Genomic DNA, 23385 nt, shown 5'->3' with positions numbered 1-23385 from the left:
AAGGTCAAATCCACCTTCATATATTTGTAGAAGTAATTACAAATATTATGATTGTAACACACAACACATGCGTGCATATACACACATACTGAAAGTCATGCAATATGACACATCAAGGGGATTCAGTCGGTTCAACCAAATAGAGCACATTATTTCTTTTAGGTCCTTCAGCACATCATTAGACTAATCAAATTACAGGAATATGTATCAAACTATTTCATCACTGCAGTTTCTTTACACTACCACCGGCTGCTGCATCCACTTTATGAATATTTATGACATTTCAGAACCTGTAACTATCAAGCAACCCAGGAATGTTTTAGCACCATGAGATTTTGGCTTCCTTAATAAACAGAACTACTATCATTTTTTAATGATTAATTTAAGTCCAGGTTGTCCATTACTGTAAAATGTGTTTCTATACTTAGAAAACTACATGAAAAATGTGTGTGATTATGAGCTTTATGCCCTCTGCTGGTAAAAGACTTAAACATCAAGTAAAAAAACAAAAAAATGGATCCAGGCAGGTGTTTGAGCCAATATGAACAAAAATGCATCTCTTTAAAACAGTCATTGGACAGTGAGATGACTAATCAGACAAACTGAACTTGTTTTGATGAAATGCACTTTGGGTGGACTAGTAGAGACAATTTAAATCTGGTTTAAAACACACAGTCTTCAGATGTGTTACAAAGTTCCTAATACAGTAAAAAAAAGAAGAATTTTCTCAAAGGATCATATGTTCAACAGACACTTGCTTTAAATAGGCTGGTCTATCATCAGTCTGTGGCTGTGTTGACGGTGAAATAATGGCCATAGGTAGGTAGATAGCACCAACAAGATTAACCTAATGTGCTGTGTCCATGTCCTGGTGGGTTTCAGGTCCGTAACGAGGTCTGCAGAGCCTTCATGTCCCTCAGCAGCCTCAGGTTCCTCCTGCTCCTCTCTCCTGGTCTGACTTTGACTGCTCCAGCAGAGCGACCTCTGGTGGACACTGTGGTAGTTACTCTCACCTCGTTCCCACTGTTCTGCCTAGAAGTAGCCTCCTTTCTTAACTTCTTTATCTAGAGAGACGAGGAACGGTAAAGGTCAGGAGTCGCAAAACGAAACATCTTACTTTTGCAATTTGGTTGTGCGAGGACCTACCTGTGTTTTGTGTTTGTAGAGCTTACTGATCTGCTCTCCTTTCCTCTCCATTTTCAGCAGCAGCCTCTCCTGCTCCCTCTGAAGTTCTTTCCTTTCCTGTTCAGAAACGCTGGCCTCCACCTGCCTCATCAACTCGTCCTGCTCCCTGCAAACACACACATGCACACACAGATAAATAAAATGAACTCTATTTTAAGCAATTCACTCACAATAGAGCTCAGATGCAACTACACTCACAAGCTCATGAGTCGCAGCTCCTCCTGTAGTGCTTGCAGCAGCTCTGATAGCTCCTCCCCACTAGCGGAGGAGGAAGAGGAGGAACTGTCTGAATGCCTGCGACTATCTGTCTCATAGCTGTTAGAGAGGACGCGGCTGTTGCAGAGGTGTGGCTGGTGTCGCTTCAGGAGAGACAAAACTGACTGGACGTTTGCTCGGACTGAGTGGCTGCAGCCTACTGACTGAAAGTCAGGCGGGAGAGTCGAAGAGAGAGCCGGTGTGAGGGAAATGCAGCATTAAAAACTCTAAAAACAAAAAAATGCATATATGCCCATACTACCGTTCCAGCAACAAAAGGTACATCTCTGAGGCTCAGTCTATAGTGTGGCTCTGTGTAGGACGATTGCTGTGGTGAAGATTTCTGGAAAGAGAAAATCAACATAAACAATAGTAAGAAAATGATAATTTGGGAGTTTATTATTGCATAAAGACCCTAGCGGAGAAAAGAAAATCATTCTTGTGGGTGCTTTTTTGAGAAGAGAAAAGCAGAAAATGGACCTTCCATCCATTTTATACCATTTTAAAAATTCATCATATCATAACGAATGCACTTAAATTCCTTCCTACTTGATTCAACATAACATTCACAGATGTACCAACACTGTAGAGAAACACTCGACTGCAGCTGTCTTGTCACATTTGTTCAAACATCTTCTTATAAAGAGGGAAAATACATTCTCATTTCGCTCAAACAGAAAAAGTCAAACCTGGCACTGCCCCTGTGAAGGTCTTTACCTTTGAACTGAACTTCTTTTCTTTGGACTGTCTGGTGGACAGGCAAGGTGACACTGACTGTAGCAGGATCCTATTGGCCTCCAAACCTGTCTGTAGCTGAGGAACACACACACACACACACACACACACACACACAGACACACACACAAACACAAAGAAAACAAAACCCACAAAAGATTATGCAACAGTGTGTGTGTGTGTGTGTGTGTGTGTGTGTATATTGAAAGAAACTGATAGCTAAATAGATATACAAATCAAAGCATTGTTACTTGATTGGCTTTATCCTGGACCAGCTTTCTCTGGTGCTCCTCCTCCTGTAGTTTCATATCCAGCTCCCGAATCTTCATCTGACATATTCAGACACATACAATCATCATTACTGTGGTATTAATAATAATAATAATAATAATAAGAGGATCAAAAAAATGTTTCCTCTTGTCACTACCCACTTTAGATTAAAACATAAATTAGCTTTTCAACATCATTCTGGTTAAGTAAGACCATACCATGGAAATATTTCTGAGTTGATAACTCTGTTGATGTGTAATTTTAAGTTTAAATCAGAGTACACTCAGGCTTGTAACTTCTGAACTGATCTGTGGAATCAATGTCTACTTGTGACCCCTCGTCACAGGTTTATGGCCTTTCTGAGGACATAAATTGCGAGCAGTTTAACCAAAGAGTGACTTTTCCCTCCCAAACAGAGATCTGAAGAGGTAAAAGTATTCAGCATTTCACAAGAAAAATATCAAATATATAAGTTTTATTTTGTTTTCTTACCCCTTTAGTTAACTTGTGACTTCCTCAATATGCATCTTGGGAACCCATGTGGCGGTCCCGACCCCCAGAGTGGGAACTTTTGCTTTTTAAAGCAATTACTCGTCAATGTTTTGTTTGTTTTGTTTGCAGACAGGCCGTGTGCAAGCTTATTAATTAGTGTTATTTCCTCTTCATAGAAATGTACAATTTCGGACCAATGCACCTAAGTAGTTAAGATCTGTAACTACTCTAACTGACATGTCACTGTGTCTTTGTGTGTACCTCAGCGTTGTTTTGTGTGCGTGTCAGCCGAAGATACTCCTGCTCCAGTCGCTCCAACTTCTCCAACTGGGCATGCTCAGACACTGTGTCAGACTGTTGATCATCTGACTTGGCTGTCTCCATGGAAACCTGAAATTGTAGGGAACAATTAATACAGTTCTACCCATCTACTTACTCCCACATGAGGGGCTTTTATGCAACAGTGTGTGTTTTTTATGTATCTTTAAGTGAAGAGTCTTGGCGTCTATATCACGTCCTATGACACTAGAGGAACACAGGGTTAACCTGCTGTTTGAGCAGGCTGATCCTGTCTGCCTTAGCATTGCGCAACATCCTCCTCATGTGATCTAGCTGTCGCTCCAGCTTTGCACAGCGAGACTCTGCAGCAGCCAGGTGGGTGATCAACACTGTGGAGAATAACAATGACACCATAAGATGCAAAAAAGAAGAGATAAAAAGGGAAAATCAGCTAAAAAGTTATTATATCTCATTCATACACCCACCTTGGTTGCAGTTGGACTGGCCACTTATCTTTCTTTCTTTGTCTGTCTGATCATTTAAGAGTCTCTGGGTGACTTTATCGCTCTGCAGATGTGTGTGTGATGCATTTTTCCCCATAGTGTGCAGACTGAGGGCTGCATGTCCTTTCTCCAACTCCAACCTCCTGATCTTCTCCTGAAGGTTCCTCAAGGCAGATAAGATCGCTACACATGCGCACACGCACGAGAGAGATTAGATACGAGTATGCATATATACTGATAGAATTCAAACATATTTAGGGCATGGTTATAGTCGTGGTGTAATAAGATATGATTTTTTGGTTTGGATGGAAGAATAGGAGGGTAGGACAGGAACTTAAGAGAGGATGATGTGAAAGAATGAATAGATGTCAGTGCAGCTGAGACATTCTAGTAGTGCGGCATCATGTTGCACATTGTTGCATGCTGTAACCATGGAGCTCTGAAACACCACAATACCTGAATGGAAACTTTGTAAAGGGAAAACAACCCACACACATACACACAGATGCACAGATGAAAGTTACCTGCACTGCTGGTCTCTGGGAATGCCTTGCTGGGTGATGATGAGCGACAGGACTGATGTGTGCGTGTTTGGGGTGTGTGATGCACAAGTCTGTTGATGAAGGGACTGTGAGCAGGATACTCTTTATAAGATGTGAGTGACAGGCTGTCAGATACTGCTCCACTGGCCGGTGGTGGTGGTGGACAGAGCACCTGCAGAGAAACAAGGCTAAATGTTGAACAGCATCCACAATATCTGGCTAATATTGTAAATATCTACAGTAGCTATATCTTCAACACGGATACCTACAACATATCAGTAATGGAGATATTGTAGTGATAGTAGCCATCTCATTATGAATAACAACCAGCAAATTAAGTACAGAAAATTAAATAAATATGAGCTACAACCTATAATTAATGATTTAACTGAACTGAACTTAATGTAACAACAAATAAACACATTAAGTGTATGTCAGCTCGTCTGGGTTGTAGCAACTGCTGCTAGGTAACTTTCCGTATAGTCTAGCTAACTCTGTGAATAATATAAACGGTGGCGAACAGCTTTTATTCTTCCTTTAAAGTTAAATTAGGCACTATAGAGCAAAGCTACCTTCTCCCGCGAAGAATCGGCAGCGGGTGTTTTTGACAGAGTGTCCATTGAAATGCAGCCAACCCAGTCTGCCTCGCTTGTGCTGAACCAGGTAGTAAAATATGCAACATATGCTAACGTTAGTTTAAAGTAAAACTACAGTCCTTTTTTAATTATGACTGACACCCTGCTAGCTAAACTGCCAGCGCTACTATGGGTAGAGAAAAGACAACATCACTTGACAAACCACATACTCTAGGGTTTCTGAGGGGTTTGAACGATATTTATCCCAGCCTGACCCGTCAGGAGCCGCACAAATACACATCAACGTTATATTTGACAGGCAGCCAGATTGGTGCACCCTGATGAATAAAACAAGCGTACCCAACTTGTTTACCGGAAATGTAGTTTTTCTTCCGCGGAGATTCCGCAGTTGAGAACGGTGATGCTTCAGAGTAAAACTACAATAACTCTGAACCATCTCTGAGGGGCGGGGAGAGGGTTTGCAAGACTTGCCGGGATTTTCATGGCAGATATACCACTCTTGGGATTTAAGAGGAGGTGGGTGGCATGTATGCTTTCTCCCACGTTGTAGTTTATAGCATACACAACAAATAATTATCTAACGTTTAATAGACATACATAAGCTAAATCCGTGTTAGCTATCGCATTAACAACTTGCACTCAAGGGTTTCTAGCAAAAGTGAAAGCTAACGCTAATTTAAGTCGCCATTCACGCAGTAACTTACCGTTCAGTTAGCTAGCTATCTACAAGTTACTGATAGCTACTAACTTACTTTACGTACGGGAACCGCGATTTTATTAACATAACTACAAATAACAAAACTACAATAATGCTTCTATGACATTTCTCATTTACTCAAGTGCACTGTATTTGCTGAGTAAACCGTGATATTTCCTAGCTCCTCAAATACGTTATCAACATGTGTAACATTAGTTTTAGCATTACGAGCCCCTGTGATATTTTTGTTGAATCTCTGAAATGCATCACAAAATAAGTTCTGTAACTTTTCGACAAGAGGTTCAGAGCTAAATGTAACGTTACTACATTTTCTGCAGGGAAGTCTTTTGCTAATCACCTGTCAGGTGTAAACAGGTCTCCCATCATCCCACATCATCATGTCGTCGGAGAACACCTTGTGAGTCTGTTTGAATTACAACTATAAAACCAAATATATTGTGATTGTGCTGGTTGGTTATTTACAGAGCTCCTGTAATCTCCCAATGAATAATAAATAATGTTTATATCTAGGTAATGTACAATGCAGTCTTATGTACAGGTATATCCAGGATCAGAATAATCTAATGTCTGGAGTGTATTTCTTTTTAATGATTGTACTGTGTGTGTGGTTTTTCGAGGGATGATGAGGATACCTTCAAGATCCTGATCGCTACAGATATTCACCTTGGTTACCTGGAGAAGGATGCTATTCGTGGCAATGACTCTTATAACACATTAGATGAGATCCTGAAATGTGCCAAGACAAATCAGGTACATGCTGATGGATGGATGGATGATAGATGCGTATGTCTGTGAGGGTCAGATGGATGACACAACAGTAAATCAGATTCATGTATATCTCTGTCGGTTTAAATGGATATCCCAAAGTGTACCTGTTCTAAATGCCCGCTGTTTTTTTCTTGCTTGTTTGCAGGTAGATTTCATCCTGCTGGGCGGTGATTTGTTCCATGATAACAAGCCGTCACGACGATGCCTCCACAACTGCATCACGATGCTAAGACGATACTGCATGGGAGACACGCCCATACACTTCAACATTCTCAGTGACCAGACCGTCAACTTCAACACCACCCAGTCAGTTTTGCTGTGTTTGTGTGGTCATTCTTGCAAAACATTGCATTTCAGTCAGAAAGTTCAATGCAGTTCAATTAATGTTATGTTAATGTTGTTATATATGCATTGATGTGCTGTAGGTTCCCCTGGGTTAACTATCAGGATGAAAACCTGAACATCTCTATTCCTGCGTTCAGCATTCACGGTAACCATGATGACCCAACTGGGGTGAGTTGCTTACAGCATAAAATAAATGAATTGGATGCAACACAAGATCTTGATATGCATTTGTGTGTGTGTTTTGTTGTTCCTGTATGTTTGTTTTAATGTCATGGTGACTTTGCTTTCCTCAAGGCTGAGGGTTTGTGTGCGTTGGATCTGCTAAGTGCTTCTGGTCTTGTCAATCACTTTGGTCACTCCCAGTCTGTGGAGAGGATAGAGATTAGTCCCATCCTCATGCAGAAAGGCAACACCAAGCTAGCCTTATATGGTCTTGGTAAGTGTGTGTCGTGTGTAATCTTTGTCTGCATTTTTCTAGGATTAAGAAAAATAGGAATTGTTGTTTTAATCTAAATGTGTGTGTAGGCTCTATCCCAGACGAGCGCTTGTACAGGATGTTTGTCAACAACCAGGTAACGATGCTTCGCCCCAAAGAAGACCAAGATGAATGGTTTAACCTCTTCACTATCCACCAGAACAGGTGTGTGCATGCATTTGTATGTTGTTGGAAAGTCTGATCCACTAGGAGGGAAGAGCTGTCAATTTTTGTCATACAGTGCCAAATACCAAAAAACATTAGAGGTACGTGTCAGACTGCCTCTGTGTCTCAGTCTTTCGACAGAATAGAATGTGTGCGGGAAGGGAAATGTTTGTTTAATTGTTTGTTTAATTTTTATGTATTTACTATATGTATATATATACATAAATATATGTGGGGTTTTTTCTAGGAGTAAGCACGGACCCACTAACTACATTCCTGAGCAGTTCCTGGATGAATTTCTTGACTTGGTGGTGTGGGGTCACGAGCATGAGTGTTTGATAGCACCAAGCAGAAATGAACAGCAGCTCTTCTATGTGACGCAGCCTGGCAGCTCGGTAGCCACCTCCCTGTCCCCTGGAGAGGCAACCAAGAAGTACAAATAAACACACACATACACAGACACACACACACACGATGGATAGTAAACTCTATATTCTTTGTGTTTTAAAGTGCTGAAGTAGTCAAAACACTGTGTGTGTATCTAGGCATGTCGGGCTGCTGAGGGTGAAAGGTCGTAAGATGAACCTGCAAAAGATCCCCCTGAAAACGGTGCGTCAGTTCTTCATTCAAGACGTGGTGCTGGCTGACTACCAAGACCTCTTCACACCTGACACACCCCAAGTCACAAAGAAGGTGGAGAACCTGTGCCATGCAAAGGTAACACACAAGTCACCAACAAGCAGTCACCAGTCTGCCATCTATTGCTCAGTCATCTTATCCTTCTTGCTCCTCATCTGCCCCCTCATATCTTTCTCTCTTTTTTTCTGTGATTCTGTAGGTCACAGAGATGTTAGAAGAAGCTGAAAGAGAAAGAATCGGATGTCCGCTCACCCCAGAGAAACCTCTTATTCGCCTGAGGGTAAGATGGACACGCTTGCAGCGTGTGTACACACCTTCACATTCACGCTACACATTCAAATTCATCCTCTTCATTGCCTTCCCCAGGTGGACTACAGTGGAGGCTTTGAGGCGTTCAACACTTCTCGCTTCAGTCAGAAGTTTGTGGACCGTGTAGCCAACCCAAAAGACCTCATTCACTTTATCAGACGCCGTGAGCAAAAGGAGGACATCAAAGGTCTGACACAGACTAAATACACTGCTATGGATCTACAGTATACGCCATAGATCAGTGTGCAGTATTTTTTATTTGACATGTTTCAATCTTTGTGCTATTATGCTGTTATAGATGAGGTCAATGTTGACTACGGCAAACTGTTAAAAACCACAGCAGTTGAGGGGCTAAGAGTGGAGGACCTGGTTAAACAGTACTTTCAGGCAGCTGAAAAGGTACTGTACACACACTGATTCATATTCACATACTTACAGACTGTCATCTATTGTTTCTGCCGTGTATTCTTTTGAAATGTGTGTGGGCTTCTCTTCACAGACAGTGCAGCTGTCCCTTCTGACCGAGCAGGGCATGGGGAAGGCCATTCAGGAGTTTGTAGACAAAGATGAGAAGGACGCCATTGAGGAGCTGATCACTTACCAGTTGGAGAAGACACAGCGCCACCTCCAGGCCAGAGGAGTAACCACAGAGCAGGATATAGATACAGAGGTGAGGGGGTGAGGCCTACATGGGAAGTAGGACAGATGAAGTTGGTGTTGCATGCCATTATAAGAGTGCATGTTTTTACATTTTCAGATCCAGCTATTCAGAGACTCCAAAAAGAACACAACTGAGGAAGAAAATGAAATCAGAGAAGTAAGTCATGAATCCACACAAGCCTGAAATGTTGTGTAGTCTGTTGTGTCTTAACTGTGTGTATTTTTCTCTCTCTGTTTCTCAGGCTATCAACAGAGCCAAAGCTCACCGTTTGGAGCGTGGCAATGACCAGGATGTATCCGACGAGCTTGCTGATGTTGATATGGACTCTGACGAAGGCTCAGCCCCGTTCTCTCCCCCCACGCGAGGCAGAGGGCGAGGAGGCAGGGGGCGGGGTGGCCGGGGAAGGGGGAGAGGTGAGTTATTATATTATCTATCAAAATAGAGGCGCAGAGACATACACGATGGTTAAAAGACGTTCCAAAGGTTTATTTAAGACTGTAGTCTTGGTACAAGGCAATGACTCAGAGCAAATGCACTACAGAGTGCCCGAGCGGCAGGTTACACCAAACATACACAGACGTACAGTCACTACTGTGTAAGGGCGATGCAGAACCAATGGTAATGCCCTGTGTGCACACTAGTTAACTGCAAAGGAAATAACATCGGTTAAACAGAATGTACATCTGCTGTATGATGGATAGCCTAAGCCAACATTGGATGATAATGATGATGATTCATTTTTTCAATTTTTTTTGTCAGCAGAACAATTGTACACAAGAGACCTGGTTAGACAAAGATCTGAAAGTGCTTATTGTAGTTATTGTACTGTAGTGTAATCTCCCGACTGTCCACACACATAAAATAATCAACGCTGTTTGACTGGCATATGACACTAGTATGGCACAGAGAAACTTCTGGATTGAATTACACGTAATGCAGCAAAACAAATAACTTTATGTAATGATGTTGTGCATTGCATCATAAATCCTTCATCTGACCATCCAGGTGCAACTGCCTCTGAACCAAAGCCAGCCGGTCGGGGCCGCTCCCAGAAGTCCTCAGCAGCAACACAAAGCAGAAGCATTATGCAAGGTGGGAGAGAGCGAGATTATGATGATCACATGCAATTTAATGCTCTGTATATGACACTAAAATGCCAGAGCGAGGCGCATGGAGTATGAATCTGTTTTCCACCTTTTGGTGCTCCCCGTCTTTCAGTTTCTCCCTTGTTCTCACCTCGACTCCTCCTTCAATGTGTCTCCCTTCCCTCTTCTTTACACCTCACTCTTCAGCATTTCAAGCTCCATCCCAGAGATCATCTCGGCTTGGAGCCACCAAATCTTACAAAGAGGACGAAGTAAGTCAAATGAAAATACACACACACATGCACACACATATAGTGCAGTAAACACACACATCTCCTCATTTTTAATCCGTATGTGAACTGTACCATCCTCCAACGTTGCCTCTCATCTTAATCCATCTCCAGGTGACCATTGATGACTGGGATGAAGATATATCTGTAATGAAAACTACTTGTCCCCCTCCAAGGTATGTTTGTTTTGATCTACAGTGTGGTATTCCAGCCCTTCACCAGCTGTTTATTTAACTATTAACTATTTAACTATGATGTTTTTAAAAAATTATCCGGGCCTTTCTCTTGCTTACCACAGACCAGCATCGTCATCGTCTTCATCCTTCACTAAGTACAGCTCACAAAGCCAGAGCCAGTCATCTAGAGGAGTTGCATTTGATGACTGTGATGACGATGAGGATGAGGTAAAAACAGATCCGAGAAAATGATATCGCATGTGTCTGAAGTGACTTGACCTGTAAAGTGGGATTACTATGTAACCATATTGTTTTCTGGGAATTAAACCTTGCCAAAAATTTGCTTAAATTCTCAGTTTTCCCTGGCCAATGTTTTAATTTTCCATCTTCATCTCTTTTTTTCATGATACAGGATAACCCATTCAAAGGCCCGAGCCATCGTTCACGGAGATAACCATCTTTATGTAACACTTGTTAATGTTGTTAATTTTCCAAAGTAAATGCTAATTAACAAGTGAGCTGCTGCAGTGTTGTTGTCCGTTGTTGACGGATTTCAAAGTGCATATTTCAATTTTCTCAGCACACTGTCTTCCTAACGTTGACAATAATTGAATTATGTTGGTCGGCTACTGTTGCTTAGGGTAAAACTATCCAATCAAGCTGTTTTGGTGAAAGGGCTACAGGCTATGGGGGGGGGGCTCATATGTTAGTCACCACCTGAACCTACCAACCAGTGGAGCTCATCTGCTGCTGTACATCAACAGTGTTGGGTTTTTTCATCTGCCTTTGTAGTACACTGACATTCAGGAACTAATAAATGTATTAAGTATTTAATCAACTGTCTCTTTGTTTTTGTATTATGATCTATGTCTCAAAGGTTGTGGCTGCACTCATAGAAATAGCCTTGTGTTGACATTATCTGTCAGTGACAGAAGGGAGGTAAGGTGGAAAAAATCTGAAAGATCTTATTTGTGCTGGCAATGGTGAATTGGTTTGGCGATGCCAGGCTAATACATCGACAACTGTGGAGCTCCGTACTTTTTCCCCGCGGTATTGCAGGTAAAACTGGTTCTGCAGCAGGTCATGTGAAAAAATGTGAAAACGAGGTCACACAGAAAATGATATAGTAGAGAAAGTGGTATAATAAAGTCCAAGGCAGTGGGTGACAGTGGAAGAATGTTGCTACATTGGAGTCAAAAACTGGAAGGTGCATTGCATTTATCATAGCAAGGCAACTTCTTCCAAACATTCTCTTAAAGTTATCAAGTAATTTTTTTTATTCATCAGGTGATTTATCTTTCTTGCACAATACCATGTAATTTTAAGTTCCACTGATTATGTCTGAAATTTCAGATGAAAATTAGTCATTTGTGTCATCTTTTGTTCACAACTTATATCATCATTTCCATAAGTTCCCTTTGTTAACTTCGGGTCAGAGGGAGTGTGTGGCCGTGGGATGAAGGAAGACGACACTGAATGGAACAAGGAGAGATCCAGTTTCCAGCACATACACTTGCAGAGACAATATCAAGTTGTGTCACAATTGCAATTGCTCCAATTGCCAAGTTAAAGAAGAATGTCTTTATTATATTTACAACCTATTTACAAGTATATAAAAATCAACAAAATGTACCATACATACAGTCATTTGCTACCAGCCACCCTGTGGCACTCACCGTACTGTATGCAAACCTTGAAAGAAACGCTATCCACATCCAACTATTTTATAATATCAACAGTATAATACAATATGTTAACCTTTTTAAGATTTTTCAATTCAGTGTGCCAATTTATACTTACTGTGTGTAGATCTCTATAGACCAGAGAATGATTAAAAAAAACAAAAAAAACAACAGGTTCAGTTATTCTTTTACTTTGCTACAAATGGAATGATTACTTGAAAATGTATTTGCTCTGAGTGCACATATTTTTTCAATTGGCATACTATACTCTCTGTTGCTCCTTTTTAAATTTTAGGAAATTGCATTTATATCCTTTTAGCTGTGCGGGCAAAAACCCGGTCACCACCTCTCTGAATAATCTGGTCATGGTGTGAGTTTTCTGAAGGCACACTGGACATCTGATTGCACTATAAACACATAACAGTGTAATTTGAGTTATAGTCTTCAGTGCATTATTAGACTAGTTACTTGAATCATCTGCACATACAGTAAGGCCAAGTAATTCTCACTTTCCACGTAAAGTGCTCATGTAAATCAAGCACACTGTCTGTGCTGTAAAAAGGTGCATTTGCCCTTTAATAGGGACACACGTCAGATAAAATGAATCAGCACCATAAATGCATTAAACTCCTGGACTTTGCGTTACACAATTGCTAATATTAACCTGAGGCTTCACACTGACTTCTGCTGACATTATTAAAGCACAGGTTTACTCTGTCTGTCACCTTTACATAGCAGTTTACCATATGAACCCTCACATCACATTTCACACCTAAAATCATAGCACATAGTGATCAAGTACGTTATGTCCGAGGTCTGCCAGTCTGGTCTTCACAGTTAAAACAAAACGCATGAATCGGTGAATGGCTTCCGTCTAATTACAACATTATAAAAGCTAAAAACATCCCAGACTGGCCAGCGACAGATAACAAACATACATATACTTGTCCCCTGAGATAAGAACCTGAAATGGCACAAACAACACCTGAAATAAGTTTGTGTGAAATATGTGTGTGTGTGTGCATATCTATATATATATATGTAGGTGCAGTGTTTTTGTATTGTATATGGCTGTGTTTAAGTTCATCTGTGTTGCTGCTGAGATTGATCTTCAACTTCCCCCTTTCTCTCTTTCTGTCTCCCATCTTCAATCAGTTGAAACAAAAAAGTGTTCTTTTAGTTTCACCGTCTGTCCAAGGTAGACCGGCGTCGAGTCCTGTGGTGGCTGCTTGTCACGAGGGCCTCAGGGGGTTTTCTGGAGGGATGAAGTAAAGGTTATCAGGCAGGCTTTGTATGCATTGCAGTTCTCTTTTTTTAGTCTATATGTTAGTAGAGTAAGTGTTTTGCCAAATAAAGCTGACACAGAGCAACGATTTAACAGTATACACAGCCCTTAAGTGGAAATTATTTTGTTGTGATGTGATTTCCTCCCAGTGCTCATACAATAATTTTCATTCAGGTCCACTTTTCTGGAGCTTCACAGTCTTCCTCAGCAAATGAAGTCTGCTCAGTTCAACAAATTGAGATACAGTTGAACTAAGCAAACTCCATCCTCTCAAGGCAGACTGTGTGATGTAAGGCAGTTGAAAGCTACGGAAAATAACTAATAAATGGACCTTACTAACACAGCAACTTAGCATTTTCTGTATGCTGTACCTCAATGACTGTATGAATCCAGTTCAGCATCTCTTCAACGTTGCAGTAGACACCCGGCCTTCTCTCCCTTGCACAGCCAACTCCCCAGCTCACCACTCCGACCAGATGCCATCGAGAGGAGGTGAAGTACACCAAAGGACCCCCACTGTCCCCCTGAGATTCACAACAGCACAATTACATTTTTATAACAATTTAATATCCAAACCACTTTCCAGAGGAGAACGTCAACATTGGACGATTCTACAAACTACAACTAATACTGAACTGCAGGCCTAGAGCCGTATAACTTGTTTATAATTCATTATAAATGTGGTTGAAATATTAAAAATATTATTTGCAGTCATTATTGATTGTAACTGGAATTAGTGGTCCGTTACCTGGCAGGCATCCACTTTCCCCTCCAGGAAACCAGCACAGATCATCCTTTGGGTTATGGCACTGCCATACACTGTGGGGCTGGAGCACTTAGCCCGGTCTATCAGAGGGATGGAGGCCTTCTGAAGTGAAGGAGAAACCTTACCTGGAGGCAGAACAAAGACGCAATGTTTGAGTTATGGCGGTAACTTCAAAGAAGTTGTCTTCTCAGCTAATGATGATGAAAGGTAGTGTGTAGGTTTCTCACCATTTTCTCTCAGGTATCCCCAGCCGGTCACAGCCATGGAGGCTTTGGCAGGAAGGCCAAAGGCTTTAGGAGGTAGACAAACTGGCTTGCGGCCCACTGAAAGACAGGAGCAGTGATTTCATTTAGAAAATGTTAGCCTTTAGGGTTCTTTTTATTTGCTTTTGACAGCTTTGGCAGTTTAAAGGTAGTTACTAAGTGATTACATCGGCTGAATTGATCTATAGTTAAGAGCTCGCTGTTTGACATATACACCACTAGGGGGCAATAAAGTAAAGCCTTCTGAATATATGTCTCTACTTGCCCTTATCAGGAATGTTCAGGTTTAAATTTTAACTACAGACTCAACAAGGTCAGTTAACCAATATGCTAATAATATACAAATCAGTAAGGGTTTCTGTTGGTGTGTTTTCATATTAAATATTTCATATTATATTATTAAATTAAACTAACCTCCCACACTGATCGGGCTGCTGAGTCTCATCAGTGCTATGTCATAGTCATTTCGTGCTGGATCGTAGTTTCCGTTCAGTATGATCCTGTCGACGTAGGAACCTCCCAGTGTGCCCATGTATGTCCGGCCCGACACCACTCTCCAGCGACTCAGCTCCTTTTTACTGCTGCAAGGCCCAAAAGATGAGACAGCAAGGAAGTGTGAGCATGAGATGTTAATCACCAAGGAAATGCATTGGAAATGGTAGTGATGGAAACCATACTGACCCAGTAAAGCAGTGGGCGGCAGTGACAACCCAACCAGGTGACACCAGTGAGCCTCCACATGTATGCTGGCCTCCCTGCTGCAGGCTAACCTGCCAGGGCCAGTCCTCAATGAAAGCATTTGTACCCCCGACAATACGGTCCTGAGAGCCCACCTGTCCACAGTCTGATAAACAAAGTCATCCTGTTATTTCCAAAGATCATTTTCTTTACTGTGGTCCATTTCAAGCTAACTTTTATGTTATGTTTTTGTTGATTTATCCATCTAGATCATTCTATTCAAACAGTAAAGGTCAGGTTAGACGAGTTTCTTTTCCACCACAAACTCTTTGATTTGTTGTTAAGAATAAAGGGAACTGCTCTGTCACATGTTGCTAAGAAAGAGTTCTGCTGCTTTCTACCGACAAGTATGGGCTTGTTAATGTGAAACTGGTCACACAACCATGTCATCTTCCACCCACCACCACCCCATGAGCCCCACTCTGCCTTGTTAAAAACTGCAAACAATGTTAGCGACGGTGGTGGCGTTTATAAAAATAAAACTCACCTGAACAGGACAAAGATACCACAGAACCGGATCTGCATACACTGTTGTTGGGAAAAAAAAGGCATTCATCAAATATTTAGAGGGACAAATGTACCACAAACGCCCACTAAATTAGTCAAACAGACAAAAAAAAAACAGTCAAATGTTGACCTAACTTTACCCCAATGCTGACCTTTCTGTTTCTGTTCTGCCCTGTTTGAGTAAAATACCTGTCTGTTTTGTTCATTCTCATAGAGGATAAGATGGAAGGGGAACAAAAACTGAGGAATGTTTTGTCTTTTAGGAACAGAAACCTTGAGAACAGACACTGTCTCATGTGAACAAGATACACATGGGGAGGGCAGCATAGAGTGAAAATTTATAGCTGAAAGAGAAAGAGAGAAAGAAACCGATAGGAATATAAAGGGGGGTGGGTGTATAATATAATGAGGGGAATCGCTCTGTCAACTGCTGTGCCTTTGTCGGGCTAGACATTAAAAGTAATGTGAAAAGCAACAGCACACAGTAAGAGTTTCCTAAACTAAACTGCAGGCCTGTGTAGCAATGACAGACAACGTGACTCATGAGTTGTGAGATCAAAAGTGTTTGATTTTCCTATTTGATGACAGCCTTCCTCACCGGTCAATGGTAGCCTGATGTGTGGGTGTGGACGTAGTCCCAGGCCTGACAGCTGTGAATGGTCCAGTTTTCATGGAAGACATTAAAGAGTCCACTGGGACACTGGTGCTACGAGGTTTACTGTTAAGACAGAAAGGGGGGGCGACGTAAGACTTGATTTCAGGTCAAATAACCCAGTCATTAAATTTGCTAAACACAATCTATGTGATGGATGCAATCTCATATATTCATTCTTGGTGGGTGTGAACTCACTATGTGTATCCCAGTTGTTTACATGCTGTCTGGGTGTGCTGCTGGGTCCAGTCGTCACTACACACACTCCGCCAACCAGCGCCGGGACTGTACACCTGCAGGACGTGCCGACCTGACAAGAGGCGCACTGGAGGGAGGAATAAAAAGAGGAGTCATCTTTTTCAAGCTTTGTTTTGTGTTTTTTGGGATGACAAAGCGAGAAAGAGTCGGGCGTGTGTTTTACCTGGAAAGGTACTGTTGACCGTAAAGCTTGACACACAGGTGATTTCATCCTCTCCTCCAGCACAGTCATCTTTCCCGTCACAGGCTTTGTCTATTGGGATGAACTTCACTGAGCTCTTGCAGAAGAAGTATTTGCTGTCAATCAGCTGCTTAACTGGTGGGAAAAGGAGTGGCACAGATGGATGATTGGATAAACAGTAAATGACACTTAATCCTGGCATGAATTTTACACCTTTGTAAAACATGTTTCTCTATTATCCAAGCAATGAAGGCTAATGAAAATATGATGCGTGCATGTGTCCTTAGAGGAAGAAACTACTGTCAGTAATTGTGACTCACTGAAGTATGCTGCGGTGACCAGTATACCCAGTAACACCACAACTGTCAGGACAGTCAGTAACACTCGCTTCCTCTTCGAGGCCTTGTCTTTCTGAGTCTTTGGAGCCGTCATGGGCCTTCTGTGGCGGCCTGGCCGTGGAACCACTGGGAAGAGGGAGAAAAAAAGGAGGCAATGATGGACAAGGGAGATGACAGAATAGAAGAGAAAAGAGGTAGAGGAAAATAGTCAAGGGGAAAAAAGAAGTGTGAACTGAATGCGCTTCTTAGTTCTCAGTACTGCCCAACACTACAGTTCCCACGTATTTGACATAATATTCAACATAGCAACATACGAAACCAACACCAACAGACAGCTTACCTGCTTGCCTGGGATTCAAAGGTTTAGTGCTTTCCTCAGGCACCTGGGTGATCGTCTGAGAAAAGAATAACAAAGGTACATAAGACGAGGTCAGCGCAGGTGTCGAAACAACAGTGTGCATTTCATGGCTAGGTGGAGGTGTAGGTTTGTTACTGTGTAATTTTATGTGCAAGTTTACATGTAATTATCTTAAGCTTTCATGATGTGTTTACATGTGATTTTTGTGTTAATTTCAAGGCGATTGTTCAAATATATGTGAGAATAATACAAATATATAATATAAATTGCATCTATCCATCCAAAAATGCTACAAGACATAGAAAACTTGAGCCACGTGTTAAACAGTGTATAATATAATGCATATCCATGGGAGGAGCCACAAAGGATTACCGATCATGCACACATGGAACATAGTGTCCCACTACAAGTTGTCACATTACACCCATCTATCTCTCTTCATATGTCACTCCATATGCTGAGGGCAGTTCCCATAATCTGTTATCAGACAGACCCCAGCATGAAAGTGATAGACTCTGAATGTACAGTATTGTGGGGTGTGGTGTGGCAGGGTCTATTGGGACCGAGTGTGTCTTGCACTCAAATGCAACTGATATTGTGGAGACAGAACACACTGTAATGATGCAGGGTGGTATAGTGAGAGGGGTGGCCGCCCTTCAACCACAGGAGCCAGGTTAAAGCCCCATGCTACTCAAGTATCCCTGAGCAAGATATCAGCTGTATCCCGCTTGTATAATTGCATACAGTGCATTTCAGTCTGTATTGTGTGTGTGTAGAGAAAAATTACAAACTTAATGTCAGTAGGGATCAAACTATCCAATATTTAACAAGAAAAAAAACAAAAACAAATATTAGAGAAAACCAAATTGTCTTTTGTGTTGCAGATATGTCTTTTCTTCTGGTTTCTTTTCTTGTTTATCAACAATCAGATCTATCTTGCTTCCTGGTGCTGGGTCCTGGCCCCCAGGTTGGGAGCCACCGCTCTGAAGGACTCCCCACATGATGGTAGGTCCTTACAAACAAATGAACACTAGGTACTTACATCCCAGATTAGTCTCATTTAAATCAAACATTTGCACTTTAACACCAGGAAGTTGCCTTCAAATGTAAAGCCTAAACACCAGTGGTAACCTGGGACACGTTTCAGGTTATGTGAGTTGTACAATATATGCTGTGACTTTTTTGTAATGTTTAAACTTAAGTTGCAAACTCTGTTAACGATATAGTAACGTGATTACTTTTTGCAGTGACGTGTAACTTTCAGGGATTAACATTACCCTTTTAATTTCGGCAATTACATTTGGTAGTTAGCTACTAATCCCAGTAACCCTCCATTGTTTCGACAGTCTCGGTGGCGGCTTGTTTTCTCTTACCGGGAATGTGGTGATCAGTTGGTCTCTTCAGAGGAGTAATGTCAGGTCGGAAGTGTTAGCCTGTTAGCTTAGCTTGTGGGGACTCGGTTAGCCTCTACTAACAGAAAAGACGCGATTCCCGGTAAATTGTTGCCTTATTTAAATTCTGTGTACTGTTAGCTTGTTTTGCTTACGTTAACCACTGGTGACTTTACGTTCAGGGCTCACGCCGTTCAGAGCTGAAGAGTGTGTCAACCCCGCGGCTTTACTGCGAGGACTGAACGTTAGTTGAGCGCTTTGAAGATAACTGTTGATGGTAAGTAACCTTAATACCTCCAAAAGGTAGGCTGACTGTTAGCTAGATAAACCACGGTGTCTCCTTTTCTATTTCCACAAGTGTTGAACACAGAAGACGTGACCATGAGGGTATTTTTGTTTTGGTGTCGTTTAGTTTAAAGTCAACTTTGAATATCAGTTTTTTTGGCCACTTGGGGGCAGCAGAAAGCTGTGAACACATCATCGACATATTAATGTCGATCTTGTTCGCAAACATCTGCTTATATTATTGAGCAACATTATCATTCATTTGAAGTCGTGTTTCTGGCCGTTTATAGTGAATGTAAGTCCAATTACCCCCTTTTAGCTCTGTTATTAATCTCTACCAACTCCTGAGGGAAACATCTGGCTCTTTAGCTGCTAAGTGCTCCACTATGTTCACCAGCTAATAGCTAACTGTGTCTGTCTGCTGTTTGGTGCTGAGCAGGTAGTGTACAGTGGGTTTTTGGAGCTTTGTCACTGAAAAAATCTGCCTGCTGTGGCTGAAAACAACACCGAGAGAGCAGTGAGAGTGAACCAAAACAGTAAAGTTATGGCCGATAGCTAAACAATGAGCTGAAACTCACCATAAAGCTGTGTAAAGCCGAGGAGAGCTGCAGATTCAGGTGATAAATCTCTGTAGGTTCATCGCTGCTAGTGACCCCTTTCACATTGTCATGTTGTTTTCACATTGTCATTTGGTACATTGTTTTATAAAAAGACGGATAATAGCCGTTTTAAAGTAATGTAACGAGTCATGTAAAGTTAAATAACCTCACTTGCCATTGAGTAATTAGTAAAGCTTAGTAAATAACTTTTTCAATGAGCTATATGTATTCAGTTATTACATTTTCATGTTACTTTCATGCACCATTAAACAACTGAGGAGGGCACTGTGGATTATGGGATATTGAGTGCTACAAGGATACACCAGTTGTGTCGTCCAAATTCAGGCTAAAGAGGGCTGCATTTCTCGGCTGAATTTGGACACAACTTGTGGCCGAATCCTTACTAGCTCTGGCAGATCTTTTACAACCCCAAGGGACCGTGGACAACAGTAGAAAACGATCCTTGCGGAAGTCTCAATTGACTGTGACACATTTAAAGACCTACTGTGTCTTTAAAGTACAATTTCACCTTTCTATCAATAACATTATTTAGTGTCATTCTATTAACCAAAAGGTAATAAATTCATCAAACTAATGATCCTACAATGCAACATTTTTTCAAAAGATGACTTCTAATTATTAATCACCAGTATCTCAACAACAGACGCATGACACCACATTTTTAAATTGTGCTGTAATTATTCAATCCAAACCCATTTCCTGGGGCACAAACAGAGGTTGTCTGTGTTGCGGCACTTTCACTTTTTGCATGTTACTCTCAGTGCATCTCCTGTTGACAGATAGATAGTGTACCATGTGTGCTTTTATTCATCAAAGGCAAATACGCGATTCATCCTGTAGTGTTATAGCTCAAGTATCACATCAGTATGGCTGCTGACTGGCCGATTTGGAAGATTTCAGCAGGTGGTACATAGACGGTTTGAAGAGCGCTTTCGTCTACCTGCTGTTCTTCCTTTGTCTTGTCCTCACAGCTTTTCATTCATTGTTTGCATTACAAACACATTTACAGTATATATGTTAGGTGATAGTTTTGTTTATTAACAAACAAAGTTCTTTGTTTACTAAATGAGGAATTGCTAGAACATAGCTAAACAAAACAGCTAACAGGGAACACTGTTATATACTGTTCTCTAATTTTCACTTCTGGTTTGAAGCAATATGTAAATTCCCTCATTTGTATATTTCTTTGCCGCCAGGCTCATTCTGCTGTTGTTATTTCAATTAAAGGAAGTGCTCAAAAGAGACGTTTTGAAAGCTCATCTCTGTTGAAGCATGTGTTACATGTCCACAGTCCGCTGTTGTCAAATGCAAAGAACAAGCAAAGTGTATAGACCCTATAAGGAGAGCGGGGCAAAGAATGTCGTTGGGCAGGTTTTTCTTTTTTTTGGAAGGAAGCTCACTTTATCCTGCTATGAGAAACTCCCTGAGACACTCTTATATAAGACAGCATTTCAAATGGTCACATCCTTTAAGCATAAAAGCTGTATACGTCAAAGACCCAGACATTTTGTTCTTTACTCTACATTTTGTGTCGTCAAATCTCTCTCAGATTTCTCTTTACATTGAAACAAGCTTGTTTCACTTTTGTGCATTAAGCCCTGCAGCACTTTGGTAGGTAACATGAGACTTGTACTCACTTACAGTAAAATGCTATTTTGTTTCATATAATTAGTTCATATCTATATACTTTTCATTTTATATAACAGGATGTAAGGTGATTCTGAGATACCCTCAGTTTCCCCAAAAGACTGAAGACTCATTCTTATTTTTGAGGAACATTGATGCCATACAGTACACTATATGGAGCCTAAAAAAAATCTGTGTTAAAAAACCTGCATAATAGTGATCTCTCTATGTAAACTAATAATTTGATTAAAAAACATCATTCTTTAATACACACCCTCATAAGAATCACACTGATTCCAACTGGCATAAATCTCAATGAAAACAAAAAAAACATTAGGAGAAACCATCGTCACCTGATGGTATACAATATGAGTTGAATAAGTGAGAGAGCAATAAAGGCGGAATGAATGAGACAGCACAAAAAAAGTGGGAGGTCCATCCAACCTGGGAAACCAGAAGGATTGCAGTGAGTGGACAAACGTATACCTAAGAATACAAGTTTTGTTATACCATGACCTATGATGATGCCTTCTGGGAAACATAAATGTCATCATTAGTACCATGACTAACAAAACCATTTTATGAGCCAAAGCAAAATTTCAAAATCACGTAGCATTAACCAAGCATTATCACATCTCATGTCTTACTTCTAACAAGTAATGTGTTAAACCTGATTTTGTTTCTTTTTGAGTCTGACTGACCCATATAGTGGACTCCAGTCAGTTAACCCAGTGTTAGTGGGAACTGCTTCAGCTCCAGCGAAAAAGCATAACTGGGTCAGCCTTAACAGATAAAAGCTGTGACACGGTAAACCTTTTGTTCCAACAAGGTGTTCCCCTTGCTGCTTCTCAGCTTTGTTGGATTATATTCCTCTAAAGAGAAACGCTCACAAAAGGGCTTTTGAGAAACTACATGTGACATGTCGGACAAGCTTTAATCAGAGACAGAAATCTAGACCAGAACAGTCCGCACATGTTTTGATATTTAGAGGCACATTTATATGGGCAGAAGTGCTCACTATAGGTAGTGTTGAGTAGGCTGCACACCTGCACACAAGCAGGTCCACATATGCTCATTCATATAACGAGGTGGATGGTGCACACATACATTCTGAATAAATGTTGCTATCTAGTTTGACCTACAGGTAAATTAAACTCAAAACTTTTATTAACGCACAAATCAGTCAAATCAAAAACTAATGACTATCAGCTGCATCAATATGTACCTAAATGTTCCTACCTGCACCAGAAGCTGTAACTGGTTGAGCACAAGTGAGCAAACACACTTCCACACACCAGTTCCTTTAGTATGACAATGTGTCTTTGTACCACAGTATGATAACAAACACGATACCAGGATATACAGTGATGATGACATGAAAATGGCCCCTCCAGTGCAAACTAGTGACCTGGCTTGCCAGCTCCTCAATTAATATGTTTGTACTTCCAGTTGCACTCACCCACATGATGTAGTTGTCTTTCTTGGTAAGGCCTAGATGCACCTCATCCGACACGGAGCACAGAGTAAACACTGCCCTCCCTCCCTGTATGTCCTTCGTCCTCTTCCTCTCACCCTCCTACTCCACTGGCTTAAACTACAAAACCTGGTTTGATTTAGTCTCTCTCTCTCTCTCTCTCTCTCCCCCCTTTTTCTTCCTACAGCAGTGTAACTGAATCCGGCTTGAAGGGTGCCTGACTTGCCCCTCTTTGAAATCCAAGGGCGGTAATAAAGAGTGCTGGTGTGTAGCGTTGTGTTTCGAAGCTCCGCAGATTCAGAGAGAGCTGTTTTTGAAAGACCAAGCCCTGCTGACAGAACCACACAAAACAAAAGTATTCCAGGTAACCTGACACTTGAACCCTCCTCTCTCTATCTCGTTCACTGTCTCTCCCTACCTGTGTGCCTTCTTCAGTTTTGTCCCTCCTCCCACACACCCTCCCACTCCAAACT

The 23385-nt window shown here is 41.3% G+C and overlaps 3 protein-coding genes across 4 annotated transcripts; 1 reads left to right on the top strand and 2 right to left on the bottom strand.

The window, feature by feature from the left end:
- Window positions 1–773: 773 nt before the first annotated feature.
- On the bottom strand, window positions 774–4940 carry cep57 (centrosomal protein 57). The gene is made up of 11 exons (XM_070906442.1): window positions 4834–4940; window positions 4244–4433; window positions 3702–3902; window positions 3484–3605; window positions 3199–3327; window positions 2427–2504; window positions 2158–2253; window positions 1703–1783; window positions 1384–1604; window positions 1147–1291; window positions 774–1064 (listed from the first exon to the last, which is right to left on the bottom strand). The coding sequence occupies exons 1-11, from the start codon at window positions 4879–4881 to the stop codon at window positions 879–881; spliced, it is 1497 nt and encodes a 498-aa protein (XP_070762543.1). The 5' UTR covers window positions 4882–4940; the 3' UTR covers window positions 774–878.
- Window positions 4941–5329: 389 nt separating this feature from the next.
- Window positions 5330–11322, top strand: mre11a (MRE11 homolog A, double strand break repair nuclease). Of its 2 annotated transcripts, none has more exons than XM_070905834.1 (20): window positions 5330–5373; window positions 5893–5972; window positions 6193–6325; window positions 6489–6649; window positions 6769–6856; window positions 7052–7124; window positions 7214–7328; window positions 7576–7761; window positions 7874–8045; window positions 8167–8247; window positions 8334–8463; window positions 8575–8675; window positions 8776–8946; window positions 9034–9093; window positions 9179–9350; window positions 9943–10029; window positions 10230–10294; window positions 10427–10488; window positions 10611–10716; window positions 10901–11322. In XM_070905834.1, the coding sequence occupies exons 2-20, from the start codon at window positions 5953–5955 to the stop codon at window positions 10940–10942; spliced, it is 2025 nt and encodes a 674-aa protein (XP_070761935.1). In that variant the 5' UTR covers window positions 5330–5373; window positions 5893–5952; the 3' UTR covers window positions 10943–11322. The 2 variants fall into 2 exon arrangements, with proteins under 2 accessions (XP_070761935.1, XP_070761934.1); XM_070905833.1 differs by having other exon boundaries at window positions 6983–7124.
- A 732-nt stretch (window positions 11323–12054) lies between these two features.
- On the bottom strand, window positions 12055–23171 carry tmprss4a (transmembrane serine protease 4a). The gene is made up of 13 exons (XM_070905859.1): window positions 22898–23171; window positions 17499–17553; window positions 17141–17284; window positions 16803–16955; window positions 16580–16706; window positions 16328–16447; window positions 15710–15750; window positions 15166–15328; window positions 14899–15065; window positions 14449–14544; window positions 14204–14346; window positions 13827–13979; window positions 12055–13425 (listed from the first exon to the last, which is right to left on the bottom strand). Exons 1-13 carry the CDS (start codon window positions 22901–22903, stop codon window positions 13414–13416), a joined length of 1380 nt encoding a protein of 459 aa, XP_070761960.1. The 5' UTR covers window positions 22904–23171; the 3' UTR covers window positions 12055–13413.
- Window positions 23172–23385: the final 214 nt, after the last annotated feature.

The sequence above is a fragment of the Enoplosus armatus genome, chromosome 5 (assembly GCF_043641665.1).
Source record: "Enoplosus armatus isolate fEnoArm2 chromosome 5, fEnoArm2.hap1, whole genome shotgun sequence".
NCBI classification, from domain to species: domain Eukaryota; kingdom Metazoa; phylum Chordata; class Actinopteri; order Centrarchiformes; family Enoplosidae; genus Enoplosus; species Enoplosus armatus.
Note: the sequence above shows the minus strand (reverse complement) of the source record. Positions and strands in the feature narration are given on the sequence as shown.

What these genes read in the sequence shown, in the direction of transcription:
- cep57 (XM_070906442.1), bottom strand. Translation starts at nt 4,881, where the DNA reads ATGGACACTCTGTCAAAAACACCCGCTGCCGATTCTTCGCGGGAGAAG. An exon ending in CCCAGAGACCAGCAGTGCAG is followed by an intron (nt 3,903 to 4,243) that starts GTAACTTTCATC and finishes GCGCATGTGTAG; the next exon opens with CGATCTTATCTGCCTTGAGG. An exon ending in TCAGCCTGCTCAAACAGCAG is followed by an intron (nt 3,328 to 3,483) that starts GTTAACCCTGTG and finishes CTACAATTTCAG; the next exon opens with GTTTCCATGGAGACAGCCAA.
- mre11a (XM_070905833.1), top strand. Translation starts at nt 5,953, where the DNA reads ATGTCGTCGGAGAACACCTT. An exon ending in AATGTGCCAAGACAAATCAG is followed by an intron (nt 6,326 to 6,488) that starts GTACATGCTGAT and finishes GCTTGTTTGCAG; the next exon opens with GTAGATTTCATCCTGCTGGG. An exon ending in AACCTCTTATTCGCCTGAGG is followed by an intron (nt 8,248 to 8,333) that starts GTAAGATGGACA and finishes TGCCTTCCCCAG; the next exon opens with GTGGACTACAGTGGAGGCTT.
- tmprss4a (XM_070905859.1), bottom strand. An exon ending in GGTCACCGCAGCATACTTCA is followed by an intron (nt 16,956 to 17,140) that starts GTGAGTCACAAT and finishes TTTTCCCACCAG; the next exon opens with TTAAGCAGCTGATTGACAGC. An exon ending in CAGCCCGATCAGTGTGGGAG is followed by an intron (nt 14,545 to 14,898) that starts GTTAGTTTAATT and finishes CCTGTCTTTCAG; the next exon opens with TGGGCCGCAAGCCAGTTTGT.